At 36.0% G+C, this 15,778-nt stretch overlaps 1 protein-coding gene across 25 annotated transcripts in view; it reads left to right on the forward strand.

Moving 5' to 3' along the window:
- The window catches only part of DST (dystonin), a 489,857-nt gene that overhangs the window by 390,532 nt on the left and 83,547 nt on the right, over positions 1–15,778 (forward strand). For all 25 annotated transcript variants that reach the window (XM_037843232.1, XM_037843222.1, XM_037843223.1 and 22 more), the window contains one exon: positions 1,139–2,610. In XM_037843232.1, the coding sequence (XP_037699160.1) occupies positions 1,139–2,610 (1,472 nt within the window). The remainder of the gene's footprint in view (positions 1–1,138; positions 2,611–15,778) is intronic.

Consider the following 15,778-nt stretch of genomic DNA (forward strand, 5'->3'; position numbering starts at 1 on the left):
GCAAAAATCCAGGGTCCATTAAAATTTCAGATATTCCAAATACTAAGTATAAGACTCTTTGACACATATTTTCACTATGACACATCCTATTTCACCAGAAAAACAGATGAATTACAGTTATTAAAAAGTCTTTGCTAAATTTTCTCATATGCTGCTATTTTGTCTGATTTCTGACCTATCAAAGAGAAACATTTGGCAGTATTTTACTGTGGCCGTAATTCTGTGACAATGGGCTAATATTTGTCAGAGGCAGCAGTAGTGAGTTATCGAACTTCAGCAGAGCCTGTCAAAGAAGAGAACATTTTTGCTGCCATGTTTGTTCTGTTTGAAAAATGATACAGTGCCTTGTACATAGTAAATATTCAGTGCATGTTTTTTTAATTGACTGGATTTGTTTATGGATCCTAGAAGACATTTCAAATATACTCCTTAATTTTGGCATAATATTGGTAATAAATGTCAGGTGTTACTATTATTGTTACTATTGTTACTGACACTTTTATGAGAAAGGCATTAAGCTAAGGACTTTACATGTACTATCAATTAATCCCCACAACAGCTCCATGGGTCACCTTCTCTTATAATTACTATTTTACAGCTGGGAAAATGAGGCTTAAAAGTTTAATCATTTGCCCACAGTCTCACGGCTGTTCATAAGAGGTTGCGCCAGTATCCAAACCCACGCTGTTCTTAAGTGCTAACAATATATAGCTTCCATGAAATGTAAAAGTCATAGAAGTTGAAAAGTAATATTTGATGAGATGAATTATTTATTAACACAACTAGAGCTTTAGTCCTCACTTCCCCTACTTGAAAGGAGATGACTTTAGCACAGCAGGTGGTGTCTGGTGTGACTGCCGTTTACCACCCTGCACCTTCAAGCATTTTTACTTCCCATAATAGTTTTTCCTCTCATTTGTCTCCTGCTTCTTCCCTCAATGTATTCTCTTGTTGTTGTCCCTGCCTCATTTTCCTTTTTCTCCTCTTGTCAATAATTTAAGCTCACTTTTAGTCCTTATAGTCAGTCCTAGAAAGCTTGCTTTTACAATTGTGTGCATTCATTTGGTGATTTTTTCTTGGCTTCTTATAGAGTAAATCAGCATATATAAAATAAACATATCTGTAATTTCATTTTTAGAGAATCATGTCCAGCACCTTCAGTCAGCCTGTGCAAGCTCTCATCAGTTTCAGCAAATGTCTAAAGATTTTCACGCTTGGCTGGATGCAAGGAAAGAAGAACAAAACAAGTCTCATCCAATATCAGCCAAACTTGATGTCTTAGAATTATTAATTAAAGATCAGAAAGACTTTAGTAAAACTTTGACTGCCCAGTCTAGTATTTATGAAAAAACTCTTGCAGAAGGTGAAAATCTGTTACTAAAAACTCAAGGGTCTGAGAAGGCAGCCTTACAATTACAACTTAACACAATTAAAACCGATTGGGATGCATTAAATAAACATGTGAAAGAAAGAGAGGACAAGCTAAAAGATTCATTGGAAAAAGCCCTCAAGTATAAAGAGCATGTAGAGACTCTCCAGCCATGGATAGACAAGTGTCAAAACAACCTGGAGGATATAAAGTTTTGCTTGGATCCTAACGAAACAGAGAATTCTATTGCCAGGTTAATGTGTCTGCAGAAAGAAATGGACCAACACTTTGGGATGGTAGAATTACTAAACAATGCAGCCAATAGCTTGCTCAGTGTTTGTGAGATAGATAAAGAGATTGTTACAGATGAGAATAAATCACTGATCCAGAAGGTAGACACGGTCACTGAACAACTTCACAGTAAGAAATTCTTTCTGGAGAACATGTCCCAGAAGTTTAAAGAATTTCAAGAAATTTCCCTAGAAGCTAAAAGGCAACTTCAGTGTGCAAAGGAACAGCTGGATGTCCATGATTCCCTAGGACCCCAGGCTTTCAGTAACAAATACCTGACCATGATGCAGACTCAGCAGAAATCACTTAAGACCTTGAAGGATCAGGTAGATCTGGCCAAAAGACTTGCACAGAACCTTGTGGTAGAAGCCTCAGACTCAAAGGGAACATCTGATGTCTTACTACAAGCAGATTCTTTAGCTCAAGAACATAGTGCATTAAGCCAGCAGGTTGATGAAAAGTGTTCATTCTTGGAAACCAAACTTCAGGGCATTGGGCATTTCCAGAATACTATCCGAGAAATGTTTTCTCAGTTTGCGGAGTTTGATGATGAACTGGATAGCATGGCTCCAGTGGGGAGAGATGTAGAAACATTGCAAAAGCAAAAGGAAGCTATTAAAACCTTTCTGAAGAAACTGGAGGCCCTTATAGCAAGCATTGACAATGCCAATAAGACCTGCAAGATGATTCTAGCCACAGAGGAAACCTCTCCTGACCTTGTTGGAATCAAAAGGGATTTGGAGGCTTTAAGCAAACAGTGCAACAAATTGCTGGACCGAGCACGAACAAGAGAAGAGCAGGTTGAAGGGACTATTGATCGTCTCGAAGAATTCCACAGCCAACTGAAAGAATTTTCTACTCTGCTTCAGAAAGCTGAAGAACATGAGGAGTCACAAGGCCCTGTTGGTATGGAAACGGAGACAATTAATCAACAGCTTGACATATTCAAGGTAGGGAATTTTTCATTTTTGCTAAGTGTCTTATTATTAAAAGAAATTTCTAATTGGTTTAGAAAGGAGATTGTCCATTTTGTTGAACCTTTCAATATTTGAAATTCATATTGAGCATATGAGGCATTTCTAAGCATACTGGGGATTTGCACACTCGTAGGACACAGCCCAAAGGTCAAGAGTGCTTGAAGAAGTTCCAGGCAAGCTAAAACTGACATCATGGAATCAGTTTCTGATGTCATTCAGAACTGGCATCCGGAGTGACCAGAGCCACGCTTGAACTCTGCTGCAGAGGCCAGTCCATAACATAATCAGCTTGTTCTCTTGATATTTATCTCCCAGCATTTACTTTAATGGTGAATTATAGTGTTTTTCTGCTCTTACCCTTTTGTAGTCTTCTTATCCTTCTTAATTTAATTTTAAATGTAAACTTTTTTTTTTTTTTTTTTACTTTCAGAAGTTCATATTTTTTAAAGGCAGAGTAGAGTTCCATGTTTTAATCTTGGATTTATAAACAAAGATGTGGGGCTTGTACCCCATAGGATTAGGAGTAAATTATTTCTAATTGAACTATAAACTCCTCAGTGCAAAGAAATGCCTTCTACTTGATAGCACTCAGTGCATACTTAATGAATGGAACGTTAAATTAAAAGGGTGGGGCAGTTTCTGTCATTGGATTTGGTCTCATTTATGATCGTTGAGAGTGGAAGCCCTGTCTCAGTAGGAGACAAGAGGGGGCCCTAAATAGCAAGCATCTTCTCATGGGACTTATATGAACCTTTGCAATTGCCATGAATCCTTTTCTGTTCACAAAGTGTGATTTGCTTTCTGGTAAAGACTGGTGAAGGCATGTTGCACCACTGGCGCATAGGTGGATAAAATAAAGTCAGATAAAATAAGATCAAATTAAAACAGGACTTGCAAAACTATTTGTTTTCCATGACAAAGGAATATAAATCAAATGGCCTTCCAAATTCCTTTCCATTATATTTGACATAGTGTTTCCTTTGCTCATGCTTAGAATTATTTAGACCACCAAATTTGAAAAATAGTTTTTCCTTCTCCTTTTCCTCCTCCTTCGTACCATTGTTGTTGTTTGCAGTTTATAAAGTGTCTTTGAAACCTGGTTCCTTCAGGACTTAAGAATCTGTGATTCTATATTTACCTTTTGATTCATGAAGGTGAAGGGAACTACCCTATTGATCATTATTTCATTACTCTGTCCTTCATCCTTCATTACTCTGTCAAATTTTCATATTTCTGGATTGAAAAATAGGGATTTCATAGAAGAGAATTTTCTATTATGAAAGGAACATTCTGTGGCAATTGCTGCTTAAAAGGCTGGGGGAGAGTTTGAGGAGTGACAGAAAACTTTGGAATTTTCTACAGAACCCTGACAAAACTTTAAAGCAGTCATTACCCTTGTTTAAATGACAGCACTCAAGTAGTCTTTTTACTAATGAAATTTAACCGTAGTCAGTGCCTTTGTGAGACATCATCATTTCTCTAGATTTTCTGTGAATTTGTGTGGAGAAAGAGTAAGCCTTCATTTCTCTTCACTGCTTTAACTGTTTGTAAGAAAATGAGCCAAAGTAATAATATTGGTGCTGCTATTTGTGGACACCTCTGCCTTGTGTTCCCAGTATGTGTACAGTGAAAAACGTGTCCACCAATGTGAAGAGTTCTTTTGAAAGTAAGGAAAAGCAAGAGGGAGGAGGAGCTCTCTCATCACTGCTTTGAAAGTGTTTTGCAAACTGAAAAGCACTAAGTAAGCATTCATTATCATTAATAGTTACACAGATTGTCGTGTTTGATCCTGAAGAAAAATAAAGTGAAAATTTCTCCTGAAATAGACCACTTGACATGCTGTGTTTGTTTGCCTGCTTTCTGATTGCTTTGGAAGCAGTTGGTTGATTTTAATGAAATGCAGTACACTATAAAGAATATCATGACATACTTTCAATGTCTGGAAATCCATTGACTAAAAGTAAAAAGTTTTCACATGGACAAATCGTCTTTCTGCATATAAATATTTCAGTGCCATGGTAAAAAAAAAAACAACAACAACATGATTATGTTAAATAAAGATGGTAGGTTACACAACCATTAATTCCATTTATTTCTATGCATGTGTGTCTATTCTAAAAAAATAGTAATTATAGCATTTAACATTGATCATGGGCTTTCTATGTATAAAGCACTAATTTAAGCTCCTCTACCTTTAATCCTGTTAACAGTCATAATAGGTAGCTCCTCCTAGTATTTCCGTTCATATTGACAAATAGTTAAATGACTTGCCCAAGGTCACTCAGGTAGTAAGTGTCAGAGCTTAGATGTTTTGATGAAGATAATGCCATGTTTTGTGGCAACTTTATTCATCATATTTCACATCTGATATTTTCTCTGAGAAATGTTCAAAGCCTCTTTGCCCATCTTTAATTTGGGCAGTCTGAATAATCAGCCATTGTTCATGTTAATCCAAAACCCCAGGAACACCCACTTGAGGAAAGTGTTCTGTAAAACTGGCAGTCAGGAGAAACAAATGGATAAATGTGTGTGAAATTGTCTTAGAAACTAATGTTATGTAGATACTTGTGCTGAAGATGACAACAATGATGATTACCCTTAAAGCTACTATTTCTGAGGTAAAACCAAATATTGTTGGTGATGATAGCTTTCTTGATTAAGAAGGTAAGTTAATACTGTTCACAGTTTAGATTTTTAGTTTAGTTTTTTGGGGGGAGGGCGGGTCATAAGGCTTTTGTTGAATATTAGTTTCAACACAAAGTTTTTAGAAAGTTTTAATTTTTATTTTTAAATGGAGTGATTTGTATTGAAGGAAAAGCTAATAGTTTGCTAAAATGACAAACTACTAGTGATTATAATTCCTAAAAATGAAACAGAAATCCACTGAAGAAGTGGGTCTCTTCATTATAGGCTTCCAAACATAATGCAGTTTTGACTATAATCTATCTACCTCGTAACTTTAGTTTAACCTAATGTCACAGTTGAAATTCTAAAACATTTTTTCTTAATATAAAATAAACTGATTGCCTTCCAAGAAGGACTAAAACTGAGTAATAGCATTACCCAGTTACTCCGTAGGGGTGCCTTATATTCACAAGCACTGTCATGGATTATTTAAACCAGGTAAGACAGGCTTTCTTGCTTCCATTTTTTTCCCTAAAACTTAACCTAAAAAATAGCCATTACTTTTATCTTAGATTTCCTTGAAAGGGCAAAATTCATTCACGTTTAAGATACCAACTTAAATTTAATGATGAAAAACAAACACTATTCTGAACCAAACGTCCTAATTCACTATCAATGAAAGTTATTCAGTGATCAAAAATAGCTTTTTATGTTAGTTAAATGTTTTGAGACTGTTTTGATTGTGTAACTTATGTTTTCCATACGTAATTTACTACTTCTAAGTATTAGTCATTGAGCTAAGATGTCTGAAGAGGAAGGTGTTTTCTATTACTGTTCATAACTCAAAATACCATTTTTCTACTTATACTTCTTTACTATTACAAATATATTCTATCTACACTGGTAGAGTGAAGAGCAGAGTAGCTTCTGTATATCTCTAGTGAATTGGTTCTTACCAGGAAAAAAGCTTCTTTGGTCTTTCCCCTATCCCCACCTCCTGTTTGAAGACTCCCAAGCTTAAATTATCTTCAAATCTAATCTACATATTAATGTTTCCTTGTTTTTATTTATCAAAGGCATATGTAACTAACATAAAAAACATGTCTCAGTAATTCCTATAATGTCATCAACAACCAATCAGATCTTCTGATCATCATGAAATAATCATTGTTACTATACTGAATTGATTTAATATCAGTGAAGATCAAAGCAACTTGATGTTTGAATGACCTTCATACAATCAAATCCTGTTAAATAAACCTCTCCCCACCCCTGTGTAGCCCATGGTAAAATGTCTTCCCTCTGAACCTGCTCACTGTTTGTTTTTGGCCATTCTGTTCCTGCCGCATTGGAATTCATTTTGTCCCCACAGATGAACACGTCTGTGGTACAAGTCTCTCTGAACAAAGGATATCTTTTTATTTTCAAAATGGACATAGCATTACACTGAGCAGAGGATTTTTAAGCCAAGTTGAAACCAGAGACAAAGACCAGAGCACATGCCTAATTACACTGCAATAAATTTTCACTGGTCGAGGAGAAGGCATTGTTTAACCCAGGCATCATTATTTGAATATTGGATAGACTAAAATGCCAAATATCATGGAGCTGGAAAAGCCAGGCAGTTGGGCACTATTTATAAATATTATTGCTGAAACAAAACTTCCAAATTTCTTATTAAGGTATTTATTAAAGGATCCCAAAGAAGCCTCTGGGATGTCACCAAATTTTTACAGATAAAATTAAATTATTCAAAAATGTTTTCAGAGCAGTTTTTAATGTGCCCCTTTTGATATACTGAGGTGGATGAGTTGTTTTCCATTTTTGTTGAGTACAGGGGAAATTAGAAAAAGCTGTTGCAGAAGAGATTTTTGTTGGGGAAGGATTTCTTAATAGTCTGGATTTTTGTTAATAAGACTGTTAGCAAAGGGATTGTATGATACCTTCCTCTGGTATTTTTAAAGGTGAAAATTATTTTCACTATAAAAATCGTAATTAGGAGCTTGAACATTTTGGAAGATCACATTATTTAACCAACTACATCAAAGTGGCATTTAAAATGTTAGGAAAAAAGAGCACCCTTATATGCTGAGCAAGAGGCAGAAACCCTGCTGAAGCAGAGACCACAGCAAGTTACCAAGAGTTGGAGCTGATCTGCTATGTAGTATTGTAAATACCTTATATTCTCACCCATTTCAATTTTAAACTAGGCATAAGAGATGGATGTCCCCTTTCCTACATCATTCAGGTAATATACCGTTCTGCTCTGAAAGGACTGACAGAGGAAATTTAACTGTGTGGGTTCTCTTTCCATTTTGAGGGCTAACTCATTCTATAACCTTTTTTGACTTCTATTCCTTCATTTAAGACTGAGGAATGAACGTCGGTTGTTCTGAGGGCAGTTCCAGCCAGAGATTTTATAACATAGGTTTTTTATTTTGTTGTTGTTTTAAACTGGGTAAGCCTACATTGCCATTTCAAGAGATTAAAGGGGGGGGGGGCAAATTATAGGATCTACCCTTATGGGTGTCCCTTAAATAAAGGAGACCTACGTAATTTATTTTATTAATGGAGAAAGTTGCTTTAAGTTGTGTGTGTGAGAGATGGAGGAAGAGAGAGGAAAAGAGATTTGCTTTGTTATTATACATTGGTTTCTTGATAAGAAAATGATTGCCTCTAATCATTTAATGAACAATAGCAAAGGATAGGCAAATGTTACAATTGTAAATTAAGTTAAAAGCTTTTGGAGTTGTTCAAGAACCAGGATACCCCAAGAAAATGTCTGTTCTCACATAGCCTATTGTCACATATCTTTTAACTTTCTTAATTTCAAGATCATTTTTTGTCAGTATTTTCATATCAAAAGTGTTTTCAGGTTTTGTTTGTTTTTGTTTTTTTGTTTATCTGAGGGAAATTGAAAGGGGTCATTAACATGTTCTGGTTTTGCTTGCTAGATGACTTTTTAAAAAATCTTAACTTTTAGAAGTTATACAGGCATATTTCAATTAGTAAGATTTGTATATAGCATTGTCACCTGTTACATAGAATATTTTGTGTCAGCTGTCACCTGAAATTCTCATCAAAGAAGGGGGAAAAGCATAGTCATAATATTGTAGTAACTTACAGAAAGAACTGTAAGTACTTTTTAAAAATATTACCTAAAATTCCTATCAAGATAAATTTATTGTTTTTGAATTAATAATAGCATAATAAACCTATTAAGTGTTTCTAAGTTTTTTTATTTTTATGATTGGACCTGCATTAATATTCTGTTTTCTTTTAAATATAAATTATTTTTTTTCAGTGAAATAAAAAGCTATTGCATATTCTTTCTGATGAATATCCTTGAAAGCCCTTTACGCATTTATGAAGTTTATTATTTTGAACACTGAAACATAGGATGCTTTCAGTTTTCATTTGCTAATGGGTTATCTTTTTTAGGGAAAAATAACAATAGAAATTGTTGCTTCTGAGGCCTATTTTTTGTACCCGCAGCACAAAGCACATATCTCTTGGTTGGCTTCTAAATCCAGGTTTTAGGAGCTATTGGGACATGGTGATAATATTGTCACTATTCATTAATAATACTGTATTTAGTTATTCAGACCCCCCCACACACACAATGTGCCTTGAATTTCTTAGTTTCTCCAAGTAATCTTTCAGTTCTAAAAGTTCCACGTTCCAGTTAATAAAATTAGTCTTCTAACTTTTCTTTGAAGTAGATTATTGCACTTAGTAGTTGTTAAGATTTTCCAGGAACTTTCCTTTTTAAAGATTTAATTTAACTTTAGATATTTGAAATGTGAAAATGGTATTGTTTTACTTATTATTCAATTATTATTTGTGTACTTTTGCAAAAATCATCTTCCTTTAGAAGATGATGTAGCTGGATCACATCTAGTGGGCTGAAAGTAATATTACATTTTTCAGAACATTTAACTTTGTGATTTATTTTTGTGTTGACTTTTTCAGAAAAACTTTACTCATCTTATCAGTATGTATATCTCTCATTATGAACACAGTTTAGTATATCTTGATTTTATTAACATTAGCAACCGTAACATTTAAAGTAGCAGTATAAATCAAATTTGGGAGAAAAAAATAAATTAGTCCAGTTCTGCTGTAAATATGACTTCTTTTATGTTATACAGATATGTTTGGAATGTGATTTCAAGTAACAAACTGTAAATTGCTTATTTTTGTCATAAATTCCAAATAATATTAATAGTACACATTTTTACTTGAATTAGAATGTAATTAATTGAAATAGGTTTAATAAAATAGGGATTCAGTTATGAACTAAATGGCACATATTTAAATATAACTCAGGGACATTTTCCCATAGCACTCACTGTTTCCAAACTTGTGCCCAATATCTCATCCATATATCCCACTCAACTGTAACTTGCATCAGGGCAGTAGTGGCTGCATCTCTTTTGTGCACAATTTCCCTAGTGCTTAATGTGGTGATTGGCAGATAGCACTATTTATTGAATGACTGAATTTATAAATGAATTATCCACAAAGTTTAAAATATGTACTGTTCACTCAAATGTGAGGTTATATGTTGCTCTTCTTAGCTTTACTTAAGGCTGGGATAATGTGCTAATGATTCAGAGTTAGAGTCTAAGATGGACTGAATTAATGCCTATTTTTTCTTATGAAAAGGATCTAGAGTGTTTAGAAAAAGGCACTCATCCAAATTTCATGGAAACTATATTTTAATATTGCTACAAATAAGTAGCTTTCCAGGCTTACATATCAAGATCAAAGCAGTTGGGAGTAAAGCCTGGGTGTCTACTAATTCCCAGACTAGTGCCCAATCCACCATTCAAACATGGTAACTGTGTGCACGTTTTTCTTCCCATTATCATCAGCACCTCAGAACAGCCCGTGTACTGGGACACCACATGTGGTCATTGAAATATTTCACACCCTGACTGTGAAAAATGGGTATTGAGAGTAATGGATATTTTTATGTCTTTTTTCTCTTTATAGATGGCCACAACTTGATGGCCACATACTGAGCTGCATCTAATAATTCTGAATGGATGTGTTAATCCATAAAGAGTTCTGGTAATGAATAGATTATTTTTTAAAAGAGTCAACTCTTAGGTTTATAAAAATAATTTGGGAATATTTTCCTCATTAAAGGTACAAAAGCCCCCCCCATAAAATTATCAGTGAAACCATAAGGTTGTTTTTACTAGAACTGCCTGTTTCACTTGGCATCAGTACAGTTTTATTCATACTCAAGTGATTGTTTTGTGAGATTCAAAAGAAGACAGTCCACATTAATTTGTAACTTTACCTGCTACTCTGGCAGTGTTGCTTATTTCGTAAAATAAAGAACAGATGGACATTGTTATTTAAGTAAAACTATTAATTTCTCCCACAAAGGCTACGGTTTGGCTTGCTGAATTTAATTTTAAACAATATTTGTAAAGAGTGTTTGTTGCAGAGATAAAAATCTGTGGATACTTACTACCCTTGGTCTTTGCCTTTGCCTTGCATTAACCTCAATGGAATTGTATGATTATTAGTTAACTATTAGTAGCGGAGCTCAGGGTACTGTGCCTTTAGAACTAATGTCTTCTCCAGAAGAGTTAGATTTGCTGAACATGGTCTTTAAAAGGGAATGACAAAATACTTGACTTCAAAGTGATCTGCACATAGCATAGCAGATACTACTTAAATAACAGAAGATTCTTCAATGAAGGATAGGGACCTGTGTGGTCCCTTTTCCCCACTTATTATTCAAATGGGTGTGGTCCCCAGACGTTCACAAAATGATTTCCTTGCAAAGCTCCTGGTGTCAGGGTTTGCATCTGCAAGCCCACAGATCCTTTCCCATTTTGACATAATCGGTGGGGTTTCAGCAGTCTCTGAACCCAGCTGCCCCTCTACGCCGCAGATTTGCGCTGATGTCACTACCAGGCTGTTACATTGCAGCCTCTCGGCCTTTAGGTACCTCCCCCAGAAACAGCTCGCCGGCTGCCGAGAGGAGGCTAGGAGTGAAAGAAAAGATGACTGGAAGTTAAGTCACGGGAGGCGTAGCACCGGAGTGATAGAGAGAGCTGCGAGTCCGAGTCGGAGTCTGAAGCGCAAGAGGAAGGAGCAGATGTTGCGGAAACAAAGAGGGCGTTGCTGGAAGCGCCCTGGCTCTGAAGGATGCCTGCCCGGGACCGCGCTGCCCTGAGGAGCCGGGCACAGCACAGGAGGTCCCTGCTGGAGTCCCTTTTCTGCCTCTTCCACGGCCATCTCAGTCTCTCTCCAGCTGTAGCTAAAATGAAGGCAAAACCGCGGCCACAGTTGTTCAGTTTCAAGGGAAAAAGTAGTCTCCGGATTCTCAACTGAATGTGAATTACGCTGCCTGTGCCCTAGAGGAAACCACCGCTGAGCTTTTTGCTGCAGTTGCCTCAGGTGGAATAAGCCTTCTTAAGGAGGATCAGATAAGAATTTTTGGAAATGGCTTTTTTCTTTTCTTTTTTTAAGGGGAGCTTTCTGACTGTTTACTTTAAATGGTTGCTGGAGTGTACTGGCCTGGCTGTCTGAAAATCGGGTTTTTTTTTTTTTTTTTTTTCCTTTGGGTAGTCCTGAATAGCCTCAAAGAAGCTTAATATGGGAAGAAAATCTTCTTTGGATCAAGATTATTTATAGCTACTCCCCAAAAAAGTAAAAGAAAATTTGAACTTTCTTAAACCATTAGATTTATTTTTCCCTGAAGGTTTGTGCCTTGATCAAAACAATACTTGGTCCCTGTGTTTGTCTTTCAAGTTTCTGAAGCATGGTTTATTTATAAAGGAGATGAAGTTTTGCAAAGCATCTTTAAGTGGATTACAGTTAACCAGAGCTCCACCAGAATTGACATTCAGCCTGCTAGAATGCTTGTTCATTTGCAGGTTTTAACCTGGAAACCTCAGATATAAAATTAGACTAAAATGGGAAGCGGACTGACAAAAGAATGTTCTGAGTGTTTGAGCCACTGTTAAGTGCGTGTGTTTGTTTTTTTTTTCTGTGTTTTGGAGTGTGCGAAAAGGAACTTTGGGAGGCAGGCGGGCAGGGGGAAGGGAAACAGAAGAAGATTTCTGTTCTCTGTTATTGTTGCACTTTATTTTTTAGAATCATTCTAAAAAACCAGGTAAAAGGATAGTTGCATGTATGCTGATGCACTGACAATGACCTTAAACACCTCTTAGATTATGACATTTATGACATGTATTATTTGATCATTTGTCTTCATGCTGAAGGCACTTTGTAGTTCAGTTCAGAAGTATACTTTTTTTGAAAGATGCTTTGCCTTATTTCTAATTTTCTGTGTCAAGAGCTGCAATATTTGTTTTAACTGTCTATGAAATGGGGAAGCCACTCAGCAGACCAGACTGTTTACGTCAGAATCCCCCATGTGTAGGGAAGGGTGAAGAAGAGGAGGACTTAAATATTGAAGACTGTTATGTCCCACAACGGTCAATCTATGATACTGTTAGGCTAAATGAACAGATAGACTCGGGTTCAAAAGGTAGCCTGTCTTCCAGGCATTTTACAGACCGGACTTTACCCTACAGTCACAGAACACTGGATGTTAGTTCTTTGTGCTCTAATGGTGCCCTTACTTCTTCCAGTGTATTTGAGCTGAGAGGTCGTGAAACTAACAAACTAGATGAAAAGGTGATCTTCGATGCACTCAAACTAAACAGTGATATCATTCGAACCACAGGATTACCCAAAGCCAAATCTCATGCAGAAAAGAAAGAGCATAGACGGTCTTGGCGAATGTTTGTTCCGGCCAATTTTATGGATTATGCAAACAAGAGTGAAAGCTCCTTTGTTGAACCCACTGATATATCAGATGCTGTTACCAAGGCCAGCAAGTGCAGATGGGGCACTAATTCTCTAACTTCCGAGGATGACGATTCTGGTTTATGTAGTCCTCCAGCAGAAAGGGAAGAAAAACAGGGCATTTTTGCTGGAGACCAGTCACGAATTAGAAGCTTGTCTTCTGCTGAGGATATTCATTTACCAGAGCAATATAGACTGATTTTTTCTGTCAATTCCATTAGTGAGCAGAAAATCCCATTGCTTTCATGTAGAAATGCCCACCCTGATGAAAACTTCAAAATGATTTTACATGATGTTTCTCCATTAGAGGAAACAAAATGTGTAATGGGTCAAAGGGAAATCCATGGTGAAAATTGTTGCCTGCAGAATAATTTGAAAGAGAGCAATATTAAATGTGATCAATTAATTATTTCAAGAGATGGAGGAAATGAGTGTATTTCTGACCCTGGAGAAGAAGAAAAGACATATGGGCCAGGAGAATCCCAAATCACAACACAAGATAGGGAACTTGTGAAAGATTCTCCTCAGGACTTAGATGTCTCTCACACAGATCTGGGGGAGAATGATATAGATTGCGGTAGCCCAGGTTTAATAGAAAATGTGACACTATTGACACTATATGGTTCAGAAGAATCCAACATAGCATCTAAAGAGGAAGTGGAGGCTCCACTTTCTGCCCAGGAGATGGAGGTGTTCCATAGGAAATGCTCCCCGAAATTCATACCACTAGGAAAGAAGGCAGCTCCCAGAAAAATGAGAGCCCAGGCAGAAATATTGGACACAGTCTGCAATGGCTTTCAGTCAGTTCAGGTAATTAATGGAAATGGGACACTTTGCAGCACAAAAGGTTTGTGGTTCTGTTATCAAAGTGGTCTTTCTAAGACTGATCAAGTCCAGTCTTTTATTGTGGAGGGTTAACTAATACACTGTGAGATGCCAGGTATTGATAAGTTGGTCATTATAACAGATTAATTAGGGACCATTTTTTTGAGAAGAATGATTATTCCCAGCTGTTTAGGGTCCTGCTATTGATTGTGCAGATGGTGGTGGTTCCCCTTCATTTAGAATGCCTCCACTGTGAATTTATGTTCACATCAGGCTTTTACACAAATTGTGGTTTAAGGCGCCGCCACTTAAGGGCAGTTATATTGGATTTATTAAACTTAAACAGGCTTAGTCATGAAGGTACAGACACAGTAGTGTATTGTTGTGGTCTGCACAGTACTCTACTCAAATTAAGGACTTTTTAAGTGTGCTGAAATTTTTCTCTCTGTAGCACTTCATGTAGAACTAGAGAAGTTGTGCTGTATTTTGCAGTTGTTAAAGCTCCTAACTTTTTGTGAGTGGTGAATGAGGTAAGAAAGTAAAGGGTGCAGCCTTGTGATAAGTAGAGGTTGTTTGTCAAGCCTGTAATTTTTTTCTTCCCACTCAGATTGAAGTTCTGCTATTTTTGTACTTCTACTAAGCTCTTCTGGTAAACTTTGCCTCAGAGGTTATTTTATTTTATTTTAAGCTTCTCTCTGTGTCTGTGTGCTTATGGGTTACATTAAGGAGGAAATGTCTCTTCACTGATACTTTGTTACCACGGAGAGATAAAGAATTTAGACAATAGTAGGAAAGTTCCTCTTCTAAGTCTGCAATTATTGCTGTAGTCAATGATGCCCTTTCCTTGAGCATGCATTATATTGCATGCTCCTTTAAAAGCTTAACAGGGTACTTTTTTTCCATAAAGGATTTTGCAGTTTATTTATAAAAAAGTAATTAAACTCTTAGGAGTATTTGGACTCTTTAGTAGTTATCTTTTTTAATCCTCAGTATATGTTTTCTGTAGCACTTTAGAAAGTTACTGCTGACTCACCTGGATTTGCTCTGATACACAGCTCTAAAATTAGTTTCTTTAAAACCAAGATCAGAGGTTAAGGCAATTTACTAGAATATTAGATTAGTCTTTTTTTTTTTTTTTTTTTACCCTGAAAATAACTATCTGAGAGAGAGAATAAAACCTTCCCCTTACTCCTTATATACCATACAAGGTCCTAGAATTAAGAATTTGGCAGTTTTTCTACTTCCTCCTCTTTTTTTTGTAAGTAGTAAAACATATCCACAACTATTAATTCCCAGAAGTATAGTAACTTAAAAGGTGGTATATTAAAGAAATGGATAGATTCAGCATGCCAAATCTGTCTTTACCACCTTGTTCCTATTTTTCTATTGACTTTTTAGGTAAATTACATCTTTTAAAAAAATTATGAAAATTTGTTTTGATTTTTCTCAGTGATTTAGGGAATTTCTTTGGTTATGTATAACTGATTTTTTTTTTTTTTTTTTTTTTTTTTTTAACATTTCAGTGAACTTGTAACTGATTTTTATATATTTAGTTTTGTTATGTAGAAACAATTAGCCAGTGCAGAAATTATCCATATGGATTTTCTGTGGGAAAAGATGCCGGGAGAGGACATTGATTTGTTTGCTTGTTCCTTCATTTATTCATTCATACAATAATACAGGAATATTAGGCCTTGAGCCAGAGTCTGGACAGTTTGTCTCTTTCAGCCTCTACATTTTTCAAGACTATTTTCCATAATTATGTGCCCATAATTTTTATTAAGTGTTGTTTTAATATTTGCCTTCACTATGTTTTCATATATTCTGTTTAACTGTTCATTCACCTGAACTA

This window comes from Choloepus didactylus, chromosome 7 (genome assembly GCF_015220235.1).
Source record: "Choloepus didactylus isolate mChoDid1 chromosome 7, mChoDid1.pri, whole genome shotgun sequence".
NCBI lineage: Eukaryota > Metazoa > Chordata > Mammalia > Pilosa > Megalonychidae > Choloepus > Choloepus didactylus.